Genomic DNA, 22,340 nt, shown 5'->3' with positions numbered 1-22,340 from the left:
CAGCCAAAACCTTGCTGTTGCTCAAGCCCTTCTGGAGAGGTTGCCAGCACGCAGACAGCAGAGGGTGCTTGCCTATGGTGCTCATCACAATAGCAACAAGCCAGAAAATATTCGGGCTAAGGTCCTCAGGCCAGAAGGTTTTGCCCACTAGGAAAAGGCATGTTTGATGGGCTCCTGCCATCTAGTGGCTAAAGGCCAGAGTTGCACCTAGACCACTTCCAGTGCAAAAGACAAAGAATTACTGTGAATCCCAGAGCTTGGGTACCGAGAACAGACTGTCCAGTGGGTGCCAACTAAGGTCTCTTCCATTTTCAATGCCCCAAGAAGCCTTGGTACCATGACTAACGGATTCCTCTCCTAAGAAGAAAATACACATGCAGGGCACGAGAAGAGGGGAATCTGAATCTAGATATTTCTACTGAGAGCCTTGACCACTAAGCCCAACCCAAATGTCTGATGCATGTAGCTCAGACAGGTTCCGAGGCCATGGGTTCAGGCACCAGCACCTTTAAAATCGGGCTTAGTGGCCTGTCACATGAGGTGGGGTGGGGGTGGGGGGGTAGAGGCCGAAGAATCCAAAGCTTGAGGTCATCCTTGGCTATATAATTCAAGGTCAAATTGAACTTCACAAGAAGCAGCTACTAGCAACAGTGAACTCGTCTGTCTTGTGTTAAGGATGGAGCAGACCCACGTGCAGGTTGTGCATGGCTCTGGCTGTACCAGCTGGGGACCGAGATACTCCCTGCCACACTGGGCTTCGCAACCACGCAAACTCAAAGTGTAATATATAATAGTTCAATGGTAGAGCACTCGCCCACCACACACAAGGTCCTGAGTTCGATCCTCACACACCAACAAACACTGAACAAAAGTCACCATCTGGGGACTGTGTACGTGACTTACCATCCTGCTTAGGTGATGGTACCTTGGGCTCCTTCTTGTTTTTGCGACCCTCCCGCCCAGAAGGATCTTCTCCTAAGTCTATGACAAGTTCACTCTCGGAGTCGGAGTCCAAGCCCAAATGCACTGTGGGGGAATCCGTGTCGTCTTTCCCCTTCAGCTTGTCCTTTGTAGGGTGAGGCGAAGGCTTTGCCTTCTCTGAGTCCTTCTCAGGCTCAGGGCTGGCCTTGTCCTTGGCGGGTGCAGGCTCGGCCTTCTCACTGGCTGGCGAGGTACTCTTCGCTTCCTCTTTGATCTCCACCGGGTTTGCGGGTTTGGGCTTTTTTTTAACGGCAGGGGCCTCTTTGTCCACCCGACTCCCCTCTTTTTCCTCAGGGTCCTCCGGCTCATTCTTGGGCTTCTGTTCCTCATCGCTGACGTACTCACTGTCGCTGCTCTCTGACTTTTCGGAGTCCTCTGAATCGCTGTGCTCCACGGCCGTGTAAACGTCCTCGGAGATCTCATTTATGCCTGAGGTAGAAAAGAACACATAGCTGAGCCACGCCATAAAGACAGGAGTGAAACATGCACCTGCATTTCAAGTGGCAACACCATCTTGGTGGGGGCAACAAGGAAGAGGACTTGGGGGGTGATCAAGACCCAAAGAAAGTAAGGGGGGACAGAAGGATGGTCTGGTTTAAGTTCAGTCTGCAACTCTGTACAGAGGTATGAGGGCCCAGAGACGCCAAACATCTAGTCACAAAGAAAATCCACTGGGAAGCAAACAATCCTGGGATCCTGACCAAGCACTCCTATGAAGTGTGGACAGGCAGGCTTCTACCTATGTCCAGGGCTCAAGAAGGTTAGAGCTTTAGTGTGGTAGTGTGGTAGTGTGGCGGCCACGTGCTCAGCCCATGCTCAGCCCATCTGCCCTCACACTTCCCATCTGGGCAGCACTGGCTTGCCTGTATGCACTGTCTTTTTGCCTTTTTTAAAAAAATTAAACTTCTCTCCCCAGGTCACAAGGGAAGAATTTCCACATAGGCCTCAAGGTGGTGGCTTCTGTGCAAAGAGCACAGGAACCAGCCTTTTGGGGATGCTGGGATGTGAGGAGCAAGCAGCAGCAGTTGGCAAGGGCAGAATCTGCTGCACCTCTTAGTGGGGGCAGATCTCCAGATGACCGGGTGCCCAGCCCTCCAGCTGGTTCCCTGAGCTGCGCCAGAGCCTCAAGGGCTCATCTGAATGCATTGTCCCTGTCCCTTCCGCTCACAAAGGGGGCAAGAGGAAAGCACACCTGTGCATGTCTCCCAGCTAAGGAGACAGAATAGCAGCTGTCATGAAGACCTGATGCATGCTTCCAGCTCAGGCAGGAGGTAAATAAGGACAAATAAACCCAAAAGAATGAAAAAACAATCAATTCTCCATACCACCTTCACCCCAGTGCAACGGCCCGGTCTCTGCCATGATCTGTACACATCAAAGAAAAACTCAGGAAGGACAAGCACCAGGCAGAGTCAGGACAAAGGTGGGTGGTCAAGAGAATTGCTGGGGTGTGGTATCTGCCTCCCCCAGGGTCCAACAACCATGCAAACAGGAGGTCTGGAATGATTGTACAGTCAGAGGCTTGTGCTACTGGTAGGTAAGCATTGGGGACAGGGGACAGGAGCTGTTATCTATGGGACCTTGGGAAAATGAGCTGCTTTTAAGCCTCAGAGTTTTCATCTGTTAAGATGGAGCTGAGGATTATTATACAGCTCCCAGAATAACCCAGACACAGGGCTCAGCAGAGTGTGGTAGGTCCGGGAGGGGGTTGGTAAATGAAGGAGGGAAAAGGTTTTTTATAATTGTTTTTATTGCACTATACATCTTTCTCCCCTCCCCTCCCTTCAGGAGGAAAATTCTTGCTAGCAATGATCGAGCTTTATGGAAGGCTGCAGGTGACACCAGAATGGCTGACCGCAGTCCAAACCTGTCAAGTGTCCCAATGGGACAAGGACCCTAACAGGGAGAGCCATGCTACTGGCAGGAGACACCTTAACAGGGACCCTCGTACCATCTCACTACTGAAACAGTGGTCCCCGAGAAACTGTCATTTCCCCAGTGACTTCATGAAGGTAAGGCGGATGCCTGGCACCAACCAGAGGGACTTGTGTATGGGAAAGGGATTTCACACCGTTCTGACAGCAGGCCAGGATACCTCACAAGAGCTGGTCACTAACGGGAGGATCATATCTTCATCAGGACTGCTTAGGTACGCAAACTTCTGGCCTTCTAGTTAAACCTAAATGCCCTATCTAGGATCTCTTTTATTTGTTCCTCTTCCCAGTGCAACCTCCCTTCTCTGTTTGTCACTATTACTCATTTCCTTAGAAGACAGGGGTCAAGTCTCTCAAAAGCCAGAGATTTGATCCTAAAAACCTAGAACTCAGTGATATCCCCAGACAATTCTAATTACAGCTCCCTTCTCACTGAAGGACCCAGGGCACCGACTGACACCAAAGACCCCACCTCAGGATGACCCTTGCTCCTGGGGCCTACCATCCATCGCTCTTCCTCAGTCCTCCCAGATTAATTCGCTACCTCAATCAGTATTCCAGAACATAAGCTATGTATATGAAGCCTGGCTTCCATGGAGAAGGCAAATCCCTGTAAAAGGATCGCTCCATTTAGAGGCTTCCATGGAGGGCAGGGCCCATCACCCAAGGTCCCCTCTTTGGGACAAGAAAGAAGGAGGCCAGCCAACAAAAAAAAAAAAAAAAAAAATAGAGAGAGAGAGACTTCCAGAAGATGAGATGGGAGCCGGGCGGTAGTGGCGCACGCCTTTAATCCCACCACTCGGGAGGCAGAGGCAGGCGGATCCCTGTGAGTTCGAGACCAGCCTGGTCTACAAGAGTTAGTTCCAGGGGCTGGAGAGATGGCTCAGTGGTTAAGAGCATTGCCTGTTCTTCCAAAGGTCCTGAGTTCAATTCCCAGCAACCACATGGTGGCTCACAACCATCTGTAAAGAGGTCTGGCACCCTCTTCTGGCCTTTAGGCATACAGACAGAATATTGTATACATAATAAATAAATAAATATTTAAAAAAAAGAGAGAGTTAGTTCCAGGACAGGCTCCAAAACCACAGAGAAACCCTGTCTTGAAAAAAAAAAAAAGAAGAAGAAGAAGAGATGGGAGCGCACACCTGGAGAAAAGGGTTGGGCATTCAAGAGCAATGTTGTGACATCACTGAGTTTGGGGGAAACGGGTACTTTCACATTTGCACCTGAGGTTCCCGGGCTACCTCAGCCGGAATTCCGAAGGCCCTCTTGGAAAACCGACTAGCAAATCTGAAATAATTCCGGCATAGAAATGCAGTGCATTCCAACTAGAAAAAAGACAGAGGCCCAGCAGCTGGTGAGTGCGCAGCAAGCCACGCCTTCTATCCAGGTGCATCTCCGACAGAGAATGGAGCCCACAGCGCAAGCAGGCAGGGGACGCACCTAGTTGTGCTTTGCAACTCTCTATGGTCTTGTCCAGGTTGAGCTGGAACCGGCTTCGAATCTGCCTCTTGGGAGAGATGAGAGGGACGGGGGCCGACTGCTGGACCGACTCGCTGAGCTCCTTCAAGTCCATCTCGGCTTTGCTTCGATCTGGAAGACACCACCACATCCTCGTCAGAACAGGCACCAGGGGAACAGCAAGCATCACCAGCACTCAGGTGAGCAGGGTGGTAAGCGTGTTCTTATCATTCAACCACAACAGTATACCCAGCTGCCCAGAGACCAGGGCGCAGGGTAACAGGAAGCACATGGCAGGCTTACTTCCTCCCCCAGAACAATTTTTGAGTCTAATCCCAGCTTGGTGGTAACATTTGTGATCTCAGCTGTATAGAGAAAGCTGCTAACAATCTATCCAATCTCAAAACAAGAGGGAAACACCTGCCTGGCCAGAGCATGGAGACAGCTTCCCTATAGCGAGATGCATGGCGCCCCCAGAGGACACCGTGAGCATGGATCACTGCCGTCTTTCACACCCAGGCCAGCTGAGGCTTGAACAAAGATGGGAATTAGGGGACATGCCCTTTCTAGCTCGGCTGCCAGCACCGAGGCAGGCGGAGAGAGGTAGAGGCTGGCTCTTGTGGTACTGACCTGGGCCAAAAGGTCTTCTCAAATAAGAACCGGAGTTCCTCGGCCTGACACTCAGTCCTGGTTACCTCAGCCAAGGGCTGGCTGTACAACCAGCTAGACCAGGTTTCTAAAGCCAGTGACTTTCACTGTTTGAATTGTTTCCTACTTCTCCGCAGTGCCCAGCACTACGGAAGAGGAGAGGGGGAAGTGGAGGTGGCTGTGGAGGTTCAGAATAGAGGGAAAACCTGCAGGTGGAGCTCAAAGTCCTTCCTGGCCTGCTCCCCACACCACCCCCTCGAGCTGATTCCAGACGTGGGTCAGAATCCCATCAGCGATAGAGCCACTTCCCGCTGGCTCTGCATTTCCTTCATGCTACCACAGGCTCAGGGCCTCCGCTGCTATTACAGGCCATCCAGAAGGGACCAGAGAGAGAGCTTGGACAAGAAGGGCTGTCACAAGGCCTTCACCAGTTCCTCTTTGGTTCTGACCTGAGCCACCCTCTCCCCATAGCACAGCATTCTCTAACAACAGGCAGCTCCCAAAAGCCCCTGCCAACAAGAAGCCCCAAACAGCTCCAATTCATGATCACCCCAATGAAGGACCCACTCTGTGAGATGGTCCCCCCACGTGAGACCACACGCGCGCGCACACCTCAAGGTCCCCCACCCCAAGGAAGGGAAGGAATGGAATATTCTCATAACAAATGCAGACGCCACCTTTGAACGGCAAGACAAGAGGCCCCGCGGGTCTGTGTGGGCACAGGTGTTCTTGAGAGCATCCAGGATTAGCTGGAATCATCTGGAAGGGATTTGGAAGGAGCAAGTCCTGCCTGCAGGTCTCCCCTTGCTTTCTGGACCTAGCATCCATCTTTATAGCCTCCTCTACACATGTTCTTAAGAGCACATACAGAAGGCATGCTTCAGGGGGCTTCCAGGAAAGGAGCGGTCATTTATTTAATCTACCAGGAATGAAAAGGAAAACTACTTCCTGACACCCACCTTTGGCTCCAAGCATCTGAAGCATTACCTCAGGTGGCTCAGAAGAGGCTCAGGGCCACGTGGCCCTATCTTTGGCCCAATCTTCTCTGTGAGTTACAGGCAAGGAGACAGAGCTGTCTTGACAGTATAAAAGCTCTCCTTAACTTTACCCTGAGGCAGGTGGGTTGTGAGTTCAAGGCCAGCCTGACCTACAAGGCAAACAGGGCAGCCTGGACTACTGTGTGAGCCTACATCTCAAAGACTAAACACTGTAATACTACAATGCAAAATACCCCCGGCATTTTACAAAATTAGGTTTCCCTGGCCAACAAATTATTATTATATTTATCCAAACTATTATTTTTTTAATATTTATTTATTTATTATGGATACAATATTCTGTTTGCATATATGCCTGCGAGAAGAGGGCACCAGACATCATTACAGATGGTTGTGAGCCACCATGTGGTTGCTGGGAATCAAACTCAGGTCCTTTGGAAGAGCACGCAATGCTCTAAACCGCTGACCCATCTCTCCAGCCCTATCCAAACTATTATTATTCATCTCGTGCATCAGGGCTGGGGGGAGGGGGGGGTCAGGCCTAAGATCAGGCTTCTGGGGACATAAGCCAAACAATCTGGGAGTGCTGGCTAGATTTGAACTCTCCTTTGTGGGCAGAAAGCAGCAAGCAGTCTCCCTCATCGCAGGGAGGTCCACCTCTGCCCTTCTCTACCAGGAAGTAACTCCAGCTCCCTGCTTGCTGCCAGCATTTTAAACATTTCAGACATAAAGACAGATCCAGCTATAAATGGAAACCAGGGAGGAAAAATAGCCAGTCTAGAGACAGACAGAAAGGCCCTGTCTGCGAGGGAGCATGAAGCCTAGCAACTTCACAGGGCAACTTGGCAACTATCTCCAAATGTCAAGCCCACGAGGCCTGTGGATTTCCCTCCCGCGTGGGCAGCAATGTCTTCATCACAGCTATTTTCAGTATCAAACGGATAACGACCTCACATCTGTTCGGAAGGATGGAGGCTCCAGATTACCCACAACTGGGGTCAGGATAAACACATGCTAAAGCCAGCAGAGGCAGATTCCTATGCTGGCATCAACAGACAGCCTCTTCTGAGGAAAGGAAGCCAGGGGGACAGCCAAGGAAGTAGTATGCGGAAGAAGGGACAGGATGGGACCGTGAATACAGACATGCCACTGATGACAAAGGGCTCAGGAAAGTCACAGTGGTGGGGTGACTGTCCTACTGGCTCAGGGATAGTAAGAACCCTAGCCCCAGCCTCACCCCCAGTCAGGGACGCCCACATTCCAGAGAACAAATATTGCCTCAGAACCGAGAACCAAAGGTACAGACACATAGAGGGGATGGAAAGCAGGGGACAGTGTCAACCAGGGGAAAGGGAAGGAGAGGGAGGTGCCAGCAGCGCTACAGACAAACACAGTGTCAAGAGCGCCAACCAGCTGGGCTGCTTCCCTCAGTGAGGATGAGAACAAGCAGGAGGGTCAAAAGTTCAAGGCCTGCCTTGGTTTCAAGTCAGGCCAAGCTATATGAATACCTGTCTCAAAAAAACAAAACAAACAAAAGGCCCAGCAAAAGAACTCAACAGTCAAAGGCATCCGCCACCAAACCTAACAATCCACATTCTGGCCCTGGGACCTGAATGGTGGAGAGAACAATTCCCCAAGCTAGCCTGGACCTCCACACGGGCATGGAAAAAGTGTATGAAAGAGAAAAAAAGAGGGAGAGAGATACCCTTAATTTCAGCACTCAAGAGACAGAAGCGGGCAGAGGTCGAGGCCAGCCAAGGCCTCAAAAAGAAAAGAGACAGAAGTAAAATAATGTACTCCAAATTTGGAGTCAAACCCAGGCACTGCTGGCCTGCCTCACACTTCCCTAGTGTGGCTCTCTCCCTGAGCTCTTTTTAATAGAGGCCTGCTTTGTTGGACAATGATCTCACCATCAGCCTCCAGCACTCGGGATCACGTGTCACACGGGCAGACAACTAATACAGCACTGCCCTTTAACCTTCCCACCCACAGACCACAGACCGTGCTCTCCTAGATGCTCAGCAGAGCCTCGCTGTGAGATTGAGATTCCACCCCAGGAACCCAGCCAGTACCCAATGTTCTCGCCCCCACAGGTTAAGATGAGACGTGTACCCCAGAAGGAGTTATGGGGAAAGATGGGACAGAAGTCATGGCTTCCCAGGAGCCACCTTTGCACCACCCACCCATCAAGCCAAGCTTCAAAGACCCACGGTGTTGCTAGGATGCCCAGGGGCCCCCTGGTTCACAGAAGGAGCTGTTCTTGCCAGCATGACTGGCAGAGAGGAAATGTCACCATGAGAACACCTCTGCTCGGCGCTTCTGTTCAGAGCATGCAGGTGGGAGGCGGCCCCGAAAAAAGAAACCACATTTCCTAGAACAAATGTCCCCGAGACAGCAAGTGGCTCCCTTCTGAATCAAGTGAGGAGCCAGCTGGTGGTTCTGGGTGGACTCTTAGAAGGACCTTGGCTGTCCCCCAGCCAGGCTGCAAATGGATTGCCCCTGTCACCCAGGGAACCCACACCACCTATTCAGGTCTTTGTGCTACCATCTGCAACAGCACTGCAGGTGGCATGTGCCTGGGGGGGTGCCATGAACTCACACAGTGCTGCACACAGGTGGCCTCCTTCCCCCCCCCCCCCCCCCAGGAAATGTTCTGTCCAAGTTCACTGGAGCATCACAACCCCTGGAGATATTTCCTCTCAGTGCCCTCCTGCCCCCTGCTCTACCTTAACTGGTCCATACCTGCTCCAGGGGCCGAGGGCACTTGCTCCTTCTGAAAACTCTAACCCCAGCTCTCAACCTCGAGATCCACTGGGGCTGTGGGTCTCTGCCATGGTCCTCAATAGGAATGGATACTTAGTTGCACCTCCAGCCTCCGACCACAAGGTGGCAGCATTCAATTACTCAGCAAAACATTGAAGCTAGAGGCCCAGTCAGACTATTTTATAGATGACCCCCCCCCCCATCTCACGTTTTGCCCCTTGCTCCCTGGGACGTATGCTGGCCACCCTAAGTTATATAGAAAATTAACAGCAAGCTGGGACTACAGGGGTAAATCCAATCCTCCCCTCTCTTCCCCACTCTGTCTCATACACCACACGAACTGGAGCCAGGCCCAGTGGCACATGCCTATAATCAACACTTGAGCGGTAAAGACAGGAGTCTCTTGAGATCCAGGGCAGGCCTGAGCTAGGGCAAGTTCAAGGGCAGCTACACTACACAGTCAAACCTTGTCCCAAAAAGCCAAGGAACTGCTCAGAGGTAGATCGCTCAGCTATCACGCACAAAGAACTAGGTCTGACCTCTAACAATGCAAAGAAATAAAACAGCCAATGGAAGGCCAGTGGCCATAAAAGCCAGTAATTCAGGATGTGAAATTAACATTAAAAAGCCAAGGAGTCAGAGAGATGGCTCTGGCTCAGGGGTTAAGGGCAACAGATCCTGGTTGGGTTCCCAGCACTGACATGGCGACTTACAGCCGTTTGTAACTCCAGTTCCAGGGGACCCTGATGCCTTCTGGCCTCTACAGGAACTGAGCTACCATGCTCATAAAACCGTAAGTAGAAGAAGAATTAATGAAACTAATCAGAATACCTACCCAGAAATGGTAAGACTCACAAAACTTGGCGTCAGTCATGTGTATTTTAACAGGAGAAAACTGGTTTACACGGATCACTTGTAAAGACAGGCCCAGGATAATTTGTGGCAAAACACCTTTGCATGCCAGGAAAACCTTCACCCTGTTCCTCCAGCTCACCCCTCACCTCTGATTCAACGAAGCTTTTACACTTCAATGGCCAAGAACCACTCACAGGAGGGCAAAGTGTAGAAGCAGTCACTGCCACCAAACACACACACACACACACACACACACACACACACACACACACGCACGCCACTGACCCAGGTTCAGGTTCAGGATGCTCCCGGTGGTAGAGGTCTTGTCTGTCTTCGTCATGATGGGTGTCGGTGCTTGCGGAGAGAAAGGCTTCGGGCTGCCAGACAGACTCCCTGCTTGCCCCGTCTTTGTGGAGGCTGGGGAAGCTGGAAAAGCATGTCATGGTTAGAAGCCAGCTTCACAAATAGGTAAAGCAGCAGAGCTCACAGGTTCTGGGCTGAGGGCAGGAGAGAAGGCACAAGGTGTTCTTCAAGGGTGTCCTGGATAAGATCCAGTAGGGAGAGTCACCATGAACTGCCAGCAAAGGGCTGTCAACAAACAACAGGGTGATTGAGCCAGGCAGCCTATTAAACACAAAGCAGCTAAATTTAAATTACCCCTGAAATGCCTTGGCCCATGCATGGTTATAAATCTCAGTGACCAAGGCAAGCCCCTCACCAAGACTACAGGTCAGGACCAGGCATTAGAGGGAGTTTGAGGGGCTACCCAGCAGTCTACATGTGCCACTGGCCAAGCCCTAGGGAGTTCTAGCCCCTGGCTCAAGGTTTCTGAGGATGCCCAAAAGAAAGTTGGGTACCAGATGACGGGAGGAAGATGGGTATTGGCAAATTATCCTCTTCCTTGTGAGGCTCAAATTCCTACAGGAAGGACAGACCTTCATTGAACCAAATGTCTGAGACTTTTAAACTTATTTTCTTTTTTTATTTTATTTTATTTTTTTTGGTTTTTCGAGACAGGGTTTCTCTGTGGCTTTGGAGCCTGCCCTGGAACTAGCTCTTGTAGACCAGGCTTTCAAATGGTTTCCTTCATTGGTCAAACAAGCAGAACAAAGGCCAAATGCTTTAGAGGGGTTAACAGCTTCCTAAGAACCCACCCAGTCACCTGGCGATGGTGGCACACGCCTTTAATCCCAGCACTTGGGAGGCAGAGGTGGGCAGATCTCTGTGAGTTCGAGACCAGCCTGGTCTACAAGAGCCAGTTCCAGGACAGGCTCCAAAACCACAGAGAAACCCCATCTCGAAAAACCAAAAAAAAAAAAAAAAACCCACCCAGTCCAGAACTGTTTATCCTCACACATTTTGGGACTGCCCAGTATGGCTCCTGGACCCTAAAGACAGCAAACTGGTCATGACCTGAAGTGAGATGATTTGGTCCTGACAGAAAGACATGAACGGTCCACAAAGGTAAGAAACTAGACACCATCAGAGTTTATAAAAATGTAGGCCAGGTATGGTGTTTCTGCAATCCCAGCAGTGAGATGCAGATACAGAAAGATCAAGAGTTCAAGACCCTGATCAGCGATATGGCAGGTTGCAAGCCAGCCAACACTGCACAGCAAGATCCGTTCTGAGGAAGAAGAAAGCTCCCGCACTTGGCTGGGCAGGTAAGACTCCAGTTCTAGAACCTGGGGAAGGGGTACATGTGAGTCCAGGGGCCCACTGAGTCTATAAGGCATTGGATCCCTCAGAACATGAATGCTGGGAATCAAAACTTGCATCCTCAGCAAGTGTAGGATGATGGACTCTTGCCCCCCTCCCTCAGCAACTTCTCCAGTTAAGAGCATGGGGAAAGACTAGAGAGACCTGGATTCAATCAGGTGGGCATTTAGGGTTCAGATCCCAGCCCCTGCTGACTTTAGGGAAGGTAACTGCCTGGAGAAGGACAGGGACAGCCAGCCTGACTCAGGGATGAGAAAGCACCTACACCTATCAGGTTACAGTGAGGACTGGGTCTAACAAGCCACTTGCGCCAAGGGCACCGGACATCCAGTAAGTGTGGCGTCAGGACTCACTGGTGGTATCCACTTCCTATTTCCTTACTAGACTTTGGTTCCTCCATGCACCATCCTCACCAACACATGCTGGCATCTAGTTAGAGAACCCAGATGCCACTAAATATCCTACAAGACACAGGAAAGTCCCCACCATGAAGAACTATCGCCTGGGAGCTAAAGTGGCTCAGCGGTTAAGAGCGCTTGCTGTTCTTAGAGAGGATGCAGGTTCAATCACCATCACCCACACTGTGATCACGGCCATTTTTAATTCTAGTTCCAGAGAATCCAACACTTCCGGCCTATGCAGGCAAGCACCAATACACCTGTAACTCCAGTGCTTTGGGATCTGACACCCTTTTCTGCCTTCTGTGGGCAAGGCATACATGTGGTACACTTGTAATATACCTACATGCATGGGAGCAAGATATTCATGGCCATAAATAAGAAAGGAGGAATTAGCATCTGGTCTCAAATGTCGCTCCTGAGCTGAGAGATCTGTCTGAATCAAGGAGGACACAAGGAAATCCTTTCCCGCCTCTGGAGACGGGACGGGAATAACAAATGCATGTCCCCTGTCACTAGGCCAGTGAGTGCCCAACAAACATTAAAAATTATTTGAGGGTGAAGTTTTACAAATATTAAATCCATTTTACCAGAGGGAATCGCAGACTGACTGGCCTAGCAACCAGGCAGGCAGCCTTCCTTTCCCTGCGGCCTGTTGCTGGGGTAATCACTATTCCTTCCATAGTATCGAAACAAACAGAAGTGAAATGCTTGTTAAACGAAGAACTGAGAAGAAACGAGGCATGTGTGCATGCATGTGTCTGTTTGTTGAGCAGGACACAAGCACATTTTGTGTGCAAGCATGTGGTGGCCAGAGTTTACTTGTTTGTCTTTTAAAACAGGGCATCTCATTAGCCTAGAACTCCCCCAAAACAGGCTAGGCCAGCTGGTGGAGGCTGAGGGACCCACCCTGATCTCCTGCCCAGCACTGAGATTACAGACGTGAACCACCATGGCTGACATTCAATCAGGCCCTCATTCTCACAAGACAACCACTTAACAGAGACATCTTGCCAGCCGCAAGTGAGTCATTTTCAAGTGTGCATCACCAACAAACTCGCCACTACAAGAATTCTTTTAAAAATTTGACTCACAAGCAGGGGTGGGAGGAGAGACGGAGGACTGGAACCCGATGCCCTCTGGCCTCTACAGGTAATAAGCATGCATGTGGTATACAGACACACATGCAGGCAAAACACCCAGACACACACACACACAAAATAAAGCCAGCCTAGTCTATATAGCAAGTTCCAGGCCGGTCAGGGTTACAGAGTAAACCCTGACCCAGTCTCAAAAATAAAGCAAATGCAAAGCATGGTAAAAGCTGCAGGCGGCCAGAGGACACCGGTCTACATGCGATGAAAATCTCAGGTAAAGCAACTATTTTCTAATTCTGTAGGTATAGTCGCATGTACATTGGCTGGGGCGTCTATCACAGCAACAGAAGCAAGCTAGGACAGGGACACTTGCATATACACAAAATGAACCAGTACATATTGCCATTATATATATTTGAGGTGTCTCCTGCTGTAACAGCAATCTGGCCATGCTGCATCTGCATTTGTATCAAGAATCAGCTGACCAGAAGCCCTTGCCGCTCTGGTTCAGGGTTTGGGGACCTTCAAGTCATACACCACTCATGTATCTAAGTAACCCTTAACAAATAAATACCCACAATGCTAGCATGCACCTTCAATCAAAAGACCAAACGCATGGGGCCACCAAGTTGGCTCAGCTGGTACAGGCACTTGCCCCCAAGCCTGATGACCTGAGTTTAATTCTTAGGTCCCATGTAGTGGCGAAAGCTGACTCCTCTGACCTCCACACAAGTGCCACAGATACACATACACACAAATATTCTGTGAATGCCATCTGGGCAGGCATTACACACCAGTGCACATGAGCAGACACAGCGGGGCACGATGAGACGAAACTCTGCTTTTCATGGCCCTCATCACCTGTCAATCACTCTCGGCTCCCTTCATGACTTTGAATAAGTGCCTGAGGGTGCTCAGGAGAGCTGGTCATGGGAGGGAGGCTTAGTATTTGTCACGGACAGCTATGTTACAGCAACTATTGATTTCACAATAAGACAGAGTCCATGAAAACATTCTCCCTTCTCCCTGACAGCAACCTATGGTGGAATGCCAAGTCCGCCAAGACCAAAGCACCACTAGCTCAGAAGAGTTTGTAGGCTCAGGACAGTACCAGAGCACACACAAACATTTTCACTGAGGTCTGTAAGCAATAGCTTTTCTCCCAATATAGGCATTTATGCCTGTGCATCACCTGCATGCCTGGTGTCCAAAAAGGTTACGAGAGTACATCAGAGTTCCTGACCTAGAGTTACAGGTGCTTGTGAGCAGCTATGTGGATGAAGGGAACTGAATCCAGCTCCTCACGAAGAACAACCAGTGCTCTTACGCATAGAGTCATCTCTCCAGCCCAATTCAATAGTTCTTAATGCATAAACTTATAGTAAAGTCAGGCTTCAGTTTTCACCAACCAACAGCAATAAAGTTTTATTGAAACTCAGCTACCAATGTCCATAGCTACTGCCACAACCAAAACACAGAACCTTCCCCCCCCACAGGAATGGGTGCAATTTGCAAGAGCCAAACAATCCTGAATGTCACCCCTTCTTTTTTGAGGGTTCTGTTTGGTTGGTTTGGTTTTAGTATTTTTGAGACAAGAGACAAGCTCTCATGTAGTCAACAGACTGATCCTCCTGCCTCTACCTCCCAAATGCTCCCCACACAGCAATGCGTGCCCACACCCTGTCTGCTTTTATTTTATATGGCCGCCCTTCAGGATTAGCAAGTAAGGTTGTGTATTTTTAGGATAGGGACTCTGAAGTCTCAATGAACAAGGAATGTTGCCACAAAGCTTTATGTCACGTATACCAGCCCAGGGAAGACAGACACTAAATTAAACAGAAGCTTCTATAAAACCCTGGTTTTTGAAATGCGGGGCTTGCACACGAACACACTTTTTATTGCGCTAAAAAGAGCAACTGTGGAGGACACACTTGTAATCCCAGCACTCGAAGATGGTGGCAGGAGGATCAATCCAAGAGGCCTTGAGCCCTACAGGATTTCTGCCCATCTCCACCCTTTAGGAATGGCCTTTGGGAGCACTTCCCTTGTGTCTGGGATCCGGTCGTTCACCAAGTCCATCACTGTACCCCATGATGGCTGTGATGGCTTGCCTGCTTGTACCCATGGGTGAAGCACCGAGAACCAGAGTGCACCCAACAGCCTCCTACCCCACTCTCCCAACTGGGGCTGACCTGTGCTCTTATCAAGGAAGTCCATGGACTCTTCACTTGCGCTGAAGTGGCTGGATGGGGCCTTCTTCTCGGGGTCCTGCTCCACGTCGGAGCCCGTGTGCACGGAAGAGTTCGTACTGGTGGGGGAGCGTGGCATGTCGGACAGGGAGATCCTGCGGCCTGCGCCCCCGCTCAGAAGGGGCTTGCTCAGGAGGATCTTGGGGGACGCTGTCATGTCAAAATTGAGCTTCACCTTCTCCTGCTTATCTGTCTTAGCAGTGCCGGCGCTGGGGTTGCTGGGATCGAGCAGCATTTGGTACTGGCTATTGGGGGTGTATGGCGTCCTGAACGGGGAATAGTTAAAAACCCCAAACTTCCTCCGTATATTCTCCACGTAAACTTCCATCTCTTGCATGGCGCTGTTGAAGATACTTTTAGTCTTTTTCACAGAAAAGGGGATTTCTTTAGACATGAGGTAGCAATTATTGATGGGGACCCAGGCTCTAGGAGGGCAAAAGAGAGAGACTAAGTCAGCTTTGCTCATTCCCAGGATTGTTTGTTTTTTTAATTTTCTTAATGCAAACCAAATTAGCCTGGCGGGCGCTTGCCAAGATCCTTAAACGTGGGTTCTCCTTTTTAAGTAAAAGGCATGTTTTGAATGGTTAATGAATGATCCACTTCACAGAGGTAGTAGGGATGGAACGCGAACAACAAAACTTAGCCAGGACGTGAAAGCGCTCCACACGCTTGGCTAAGGCATCTTAATCTGTCAGGCACACAATGGAGGCCTTCAAGATGGCTCAGCAGGTGAAGGCGCTGCTGCCAAGCCTAAGGCAGGCCCTGCTCTGGCAGAACCGCCGTGAGCCACCCCCCTCAAGTCGTCTTTTGGCTTCCACACATGTACCATGGTGCTCACACGCACACACACACATAAAGGAGTAAACAAATGAGTGTTAAAAACCAAAAACAAAAGGAGTGACAATCCATTCGGCTTCCTGCTGTTTCAGAGGAAGAAAACCAGTCAGAGTCCTCCACGACACATCTGAAGAGGGCATAGTTCCTGGATCTTGCTCAGCTGAACATGGACCTCCTTTCTGGGTGTTTTTTTTTTTTTTTATTACAATTCCAAATGGGACTATCCTTTATAAGTTCATATTCCTAGAAGGAGATGCAAATTTCAATTGATCTGAGTGTCTCAATTCTCACTATATAGTAGTCCAGGTTGGCCTGCAACTCAGAATCTTCCTGCCTCTGCCTCTGCCTCCTGAGTTCCATGCCACACCTGGCAGCATGTGAGAAAATAAAAATGGGGAAAACTCTTTATAAAAAAGTAGCCTTTAGAGGTTAAGAGCACTGACTGCTCTTCCAGAGGTCCTGAGTTCAATTCCCAGCAACCACATGGTGGCTCACAGCCATCTAGAATGAGATCTGGTGCCCTCTTCTGGCATGCAAGCATACATGGAAGGAATGTTGTATACATAATATATAAATAAATATTAAAAATTTTTCATAAATTTTTTTTTTAAAAAGTAGCCTTTGGCTTTGGGGTGGACATGCTCCACCTTCTGCTGTTCTCCTCTATATCAACCCCCACACTCCTGGAAGTTTTGCAGAGACCCACAAAACCAAAAGCAGTGAGGTGCTTTTCCAGAACCAACACCCCCACCCTGCCTCATGACCGCAGGATGGACTGAGAACACCCAGCCATGCTCCTGTGGATGGGGGACACCAGAACACCTTGTTAATTGTGCACTCCTAACTCCACAGTCTCAACCTCATTCAAATACTTTTCCAGGGTGCCTGGACCTCAAACCTAAGTCTGGCATAAAGCCATGGGATGTGGGGGGAGCCGGGGAAGGAAGTGACGTGCACTTGTAAGAGACACATTTGCCTGGCTGTATCCACAGTGCCCACACAGGACTCTGGACCCAGCCCTGTCTGGGCTTTCTTCTACAGCATTTTACACCACCTCAACAGGTGGCATGAATTCCTACACCTGAAGAGGAAGTGTTGCATGAGAAAGGAGGCCCTGAGCAAAAGCCAAATTCAGCACAAAGCCTGGCTGCAAGTGAGAACCCCCAAACACACAGCTACAAGTGCTAGGGACACCTTCCTGCCGGGACCTGAAGACCCTCGTGTCTAAGCAGGAGAAACAAGGCTGAGTACAGCTATAAGAAGAGACAGGGCTCTGGGCTAGGTGAGGCAGAAGTGAGAGCCACCAGAGACCCCTAGGCTCCCCGGACATTTCCGGCCTAGGAGAATGGAACGCCAACAAAGCAAACTCAACAGTCCTGAGTCAGCACCAGGGGCTTCCCAGTCAGGGGCCATAGGCCCAAGGCCCTTGCCCTGTCTGGGCCACTACTGCCTCCCACTCCCTATTCCCAAAAGCCTTATGGGGCCTAGGCAAGAATAAGCTCTTTGATTAAAAGGAAAAGAGGTTTTCCTCAGCACAGAAGGCCTCAGGCAGGAGCCACACAACTGCTCTCCTCTGAGTGACCCTGGGTTAGGTATTGCCTTCCCTGGGCCTCAGTTTTCTCACCAGGAAGACTGAGGCGAAAACAGCAACTTCAAAGAATAGGGAAATGCCTGATGTCTGGGGACAGGGGTTTGTGTCCGCAACCCCAGCTCTCAGGAGGCTGAGGCAGAAGGAGCAAAATCCAAGACTAGCCTGTTACACAAGGATCCCTTCCTCAATTGTACAGTAGGCACAGGAAGGCTAACGGGTATTTTTCTTAAGGCTTAGCAATTATTTGGCATAAGAATTTCTATAGTTTTAGATAATGGTACATCTGTCTAAAATTAATCAAACAATTCTTTTTTTTTTTTTTTTTTTGGTTTTTCGAGACAGGGTTTCTCTGTGGCTTTGGAGCCTGTCCTGGAACTAGCTCTGTAGACCAGGCTGGTCTCGAACTCACAGAGATCCGCCTGCCTCTGCCTCCCGAGTGCTGGGATTAAAGGCGTGCGCCACCATCGCCCGGCTTCAAACAATTCTTTTAAAAGATAAAAAGCATCCCGGGCATGGTATCTTACACCTTTAATCCCAACACTGGAGAGAGAAAGGCAGAGGCAGGACTCTGACTTTCAGGCCAGCCTGGTCTAAAGGGACAACATAGGGCTTCACAGAGAAACCCTGTCCCAAAGGGAAAAAAGGCAGAAAAGCGCACAGAGGGAGAGTTCAGGGTGTCCCATGACTGCCGCCAGAGCCTCCATGGGTTCATTCTCCAGCCAATCAACTTGACAATCTGAATGTAGGGTTCTGGGATGTTTCTTAGCCTGACCCAGCTCACCATTGTATGCCTAGGCGTTTGCTTTTGGCACCTGTTATATGACTCCCATGGGTCCCTATACCACAATTTCAGCACAGCAGGCTGTGGATTGGCCTTCCTGGGTTGGTTGTCTAGGGTTGGGTATGGTGGCACATGCATTTAATCCCAGCACTCGAGGCAGAGGCAGGGGGATCTCTGTGAGTTCAAGGATAGCCAGGGCTGTTATAAAGAGAAACCCTGTCTTGAAGGGGGTGGGGAGGGGAGTTCCTGTCTGGGAACCAAGAATTCATTCCCCTAAGGAGGATATGCACATCAGCTCCCAGGGACAGGAAAACCCTGGGCCTCCAAAGTGTTGGTACCATGGCACTGTGGACTGTCCACACATCCGCAGCTGGGCCACCTTGCCCAAAGTAAGCACACCAGGTGAGCACAGACCAGCAGAGGAAACAGCAAAACACTGCAGATGCCGAGAAGGATCGTGATCTTGCAAGAGAGCAAGAAAGGTCTGGCTCTCAGCCAAGACCAAGAGATACACTGTATAAATCCATCTAAGGCAGCAGCCTTAGCACAGAGTACTATGTGTGCCCAAGGACACCTTCATTGGCAGGCTGGCAGGACAGACAAAATAGAAGGAACAGAGCCATGAACTCTGTGGGTCTAGGACCATCTGGTAAATGGGGACACGCTGCTGTGCCACACTAATGCACACTCCTGGAGGTGACTCCACAATGCTGTCCCACAGAAGAGCCTTAAACTATTAAGATATGAACACAAGCACTTAGGAGGCAGAGGCAAGTGGATCTCTGAGTTCGAGACCAGCCTGGTCTACAAGAGCTAGTTCCAGGACAGGCTCCAAAGCTACACAGAGAAACCCTGCCCCGAAAAAACAAAAAACAAGCAAGCAAACAAAGCTATGAACAAAAAGGCTCTGTGATGGGACGTGGAGGGCACAGCCAGTCACCAGCTCCTCCTGTTATGGGAACAAAAAGCAAATCCATGCTCTCCTCTACCCCAGGTCAAATCACAGGCACAACCCTTCCCGAGCCTCCGCCCCTCCAGCTGTCAACCAGTACCTCACACCCAGCATTTCCTACAGCTGAGAGAGAGCTGGCCTAGCAGCTCACAAAGACAGACAAGCATCCGCCTGCCAGCAATTGCGCTGTAGCCCGAGGAAGCAAATTCCTTAAAATGAAGGAATGCTGAAGTTCAGGACAGGATGGGATCGGGAGGGCCTGGGGATGGAGCTGACTTGGTAGAGGGCTTGGCTAGCAAGCAGGAAGCCCTGGGTTCTCTCAACACATAACCAGGTCTCAAGGCGTATGCCTGGAAGTCCAGCACTCAGGCAAAAGAAGGAAGACCAAGAGCCCAGAGTCACCTTCCAATATAAAACAAATTGAGAGTAGCCTGAGCTACATGAGCCCCTGACATTCCCCCCAGAAAAAGGTGGGGGAGGGAGTCAAAACTAAAGTGTGATACCCAAAGCCAGTACCACCTTGGTGAGACAAGGGACCTGCTGGGATTTCTGTAAGAAACTAAATCTCTCTAAAATTCTTTTTCTCCTTTGATTTGTAAATCAATCAAAAATTGACAGAGTAAGCGCTATTTGTGATGCTGGTATCACCAATATATATATAATAGATAATATATATATATATGTATATTCTGTGTGGGACACACTTCAACTCCTATGCACTCGCTCCTACGTCGTCCCAGCAGAGGGGGACGGCTCTGAAGGCGTCCTTGATTCACAAAATCCTGAGTGACCCGCTGAAAGGGAACATGTTAAGCAGCACCTCTGGCTACCCATAGTTCGCAGGCAGGCGGGGTGCCAAAGCAATGGGAGCTGCTCTTAGCTGGAATGACTCCATAACTCCATTCAGACTGTGCAGAAAGGAAAGGGGAGGAAGGGGAGGGTGGGGAGGCTGGGAGGGAGGGTTCACACCTGTCAAAACATCATCACCCCCATCCCCCACCATCATTTCCCATTTTAGATCTGGGGAAAAGGGAAGGGAACTACTCCATCATCATCCCCATCCCCCCACCACCATTTCCCATTTTAGACCTGGAGAAAAGGGAAGGGAACTACTCCATCTAGCACTAAAAGAACCATTTAGTGGCAATCTAGGAAACTACCTCCAGTCCCTAAAAAACATTACTTTTAAAAGTAATTTGCACAGAAGTTTAATTCACTCCAGAAAACAAAATAAATAAGTAACTGCACGTTAAACAGCAGCACCTCACATGGTCATGGAACTCATTCCGAAGCCAGATCCATCAACACAACCATGGAGGCCAGGTTCTTTCCTAAGACTCCTACAGGGACTGAATGAAGCCCTCCCCTCACTGGGCTCAAAACAGAACCACGAAATGTTTTTTGCAACACCAGTTGTGACAATAAACAAAACAACAGCCATAGTGATTACAAATAAAAGGTAGAATTTGTTTTTTAAAAAACAGCAGAAATAACAGCAAGCCGGCTCCGCCACCTTTGACATCTGATGTAAATCCCCAGGCTTCCACCCAGAGTCTGTTTTTAAATTCCCACCTGTCATGTTGTCCAAAGAAACGGGCATCAACCTGCCCATCTTTGTCCCTCAGAGCTTTCGCTGGCCAGAATGGGAACCCCTTCAGTTTGGCCCAGACCAGAGGGTGCGGATTGCTCTAGAAGAAGAACAAAATGCAGAGTTGGCATTATACTTGGTAGCAGGACACACATTAAAGTCAAGGTAAATTGAACACGGGAGACAGGCTCTACTGAGTAGGTCTTTGTCAACTTGGCACAAGCTAGAGTCATTTGGGGAGGGGGATGACTGTAAGGAGAAAAAGCCTCCATCAGACTGGCCTGTAGACAAGGCTGTGGGGCATTTTCTTCATTAATGGCTGATACGGTAGGGTTCTGGCCCCTGGTGGGTGGTGCCACCCCTGGGCTGGTGGTCCCGGGTTCTATAAGAAAGCAGACTGAGCAGGCCAAGAGAAACAAGCCCCCACCACTGCTTCTACTTTGGGTCCTGCTATGACGACCCTGCATGATGCTAAAGAAGAAATAAACCCTTTCCCTGCCAAGTTGATTTTGGCCATAGTGTTTTAACAGCGATTAGAAGGCAAAACGACACAAGTCACGCACAAAACGAGAACAGCTGCCAGCAGGGCCCTCACACAGGTGATCGCTGGCAGGTGTGCAGCCACACAGAGCTGCGGAGGGCTTAACAGCCGAAAGTGAGCCTGGCATGGTGGCACTCGCCTTTAATCCCAGCACTCAGGAGGAAGAGACAGGCAGATGTCTGAGTTCCAGAACAGTCAGGGCCACACAAAGAAACCCTGACTTATTTTTTTAAAAAAAAGTGTTGAAACAGTAAAAGGAATGAGGTTCGGGTCCTGGCTCTGCTCATTACCGCGGTGACCATGGATGAGCAAACGCACCCCTCTTGGCACCACATTACCGCAGTGACCATGGATGAGCAAATGCACCCCTCTTGGCACCACACAAAGTCATCACCTATCTGTGCTGTCTGGAGAAAATGGAGGCTACACAGGAGGCGCTGATCTGCCGGGGACTCCCCAGGGCTGTGGCTGAGCTGGTCTTTATCTCCAGAGGCTCAGAAACCTGAGCTGTGTGTTAACTGTCACTTGTACAGTCTTGCCCTCTCCAACCCTTCGCCCTGCCTCTCTCTCATGTATACTCAATCCATCCCGCAACATGTATCTCTGTAAAACAGCGCTTCTCAATCTGTGGGCCATGACCCCTTTGGAGAGTCAAGTGGCCCTTTCACAGGGGCCACCTAAGGCCATCAGCAAACACAGATATTTACATTAGGATTCATAATAGTAGCAAAATTACAGTTATGGAGTAGCAACAAAATAATTTTATGGTTGGGGTCACCACAACATGAGGCACTGTATTAAAGGGTCGTAGCGTTAGGAAGGTTGAGAACCACTGCTTAAAATAAACATACAGCCGGGCGGTGGTGGCGCACGCCTTTAATCCCAGCACTCGGGAGGCAGAGGCAGGCGGATCTCTGTGAGTTCGAGACCAGCCTGCTCTACAAGAG

The 22,340-nt window shown here is 49.9% G+C and overlaps 1 protein-coding gene across 18 annotated transcripts in view; it reads right to left on the bottom strand.

Annotated features, from left to right (window-relative positions):
* The window catches only part of Zmynd8 (zinc finger MYND-type containing 8), a 96,403-nt gene that overhangs the window by 21,162 nt on the left and 52,901 nt on the right, over positions 1-22,340 (bottom strand). For all 18 annotated transcript variants that reach the window (XM_013352146.2, XM_013352156.2, XM_013352158.2 and 15 more), the window contains 5 exons: positions 20,837-20,952; positions 15,047-15,528; positions 9,926-10,066; positions 4,359-4,508; positions 904-1,410 (listed from right to left, as the gene is read on the bottom strand). In XM_013352146.2, the coding sequence (XP_013207600.1) occupies positions 904-1,410; positions 4,359-4,508; positions 9,926-10,066; positions 15,047-15,528; positions 20,837-20,952 (1,396 nt within the window). The remainder of the gene's footprint in view (positions 1-903; positions 1,411-4,358; positions 4,509-9,925; positions 10,067-15,046; positions 15,529-20,836; positions 20,953-22,340) is intronic.

Source organism: Microtus ochrogaster, linkage group LG8 (assembly GCF_000317375.1).
Source record: "Microtus ochrogaster isolate Prairie Vole_2 linkage group LG8, MicOch1.0, whole genome shotgun sequence".
Taxonomy (NCBI): domain Eukaryota; kingdom Metazoa; phylum Chordata; class Mammalia; order Rodentia; family Cricetidae; genus Microtus; species Microtus ochrogaster.
The sequence above is the reverse complement of the archived record's forward strand: the minus strand, read 5'-3'. Positions and strand labels throughout refer to the sequence as shown.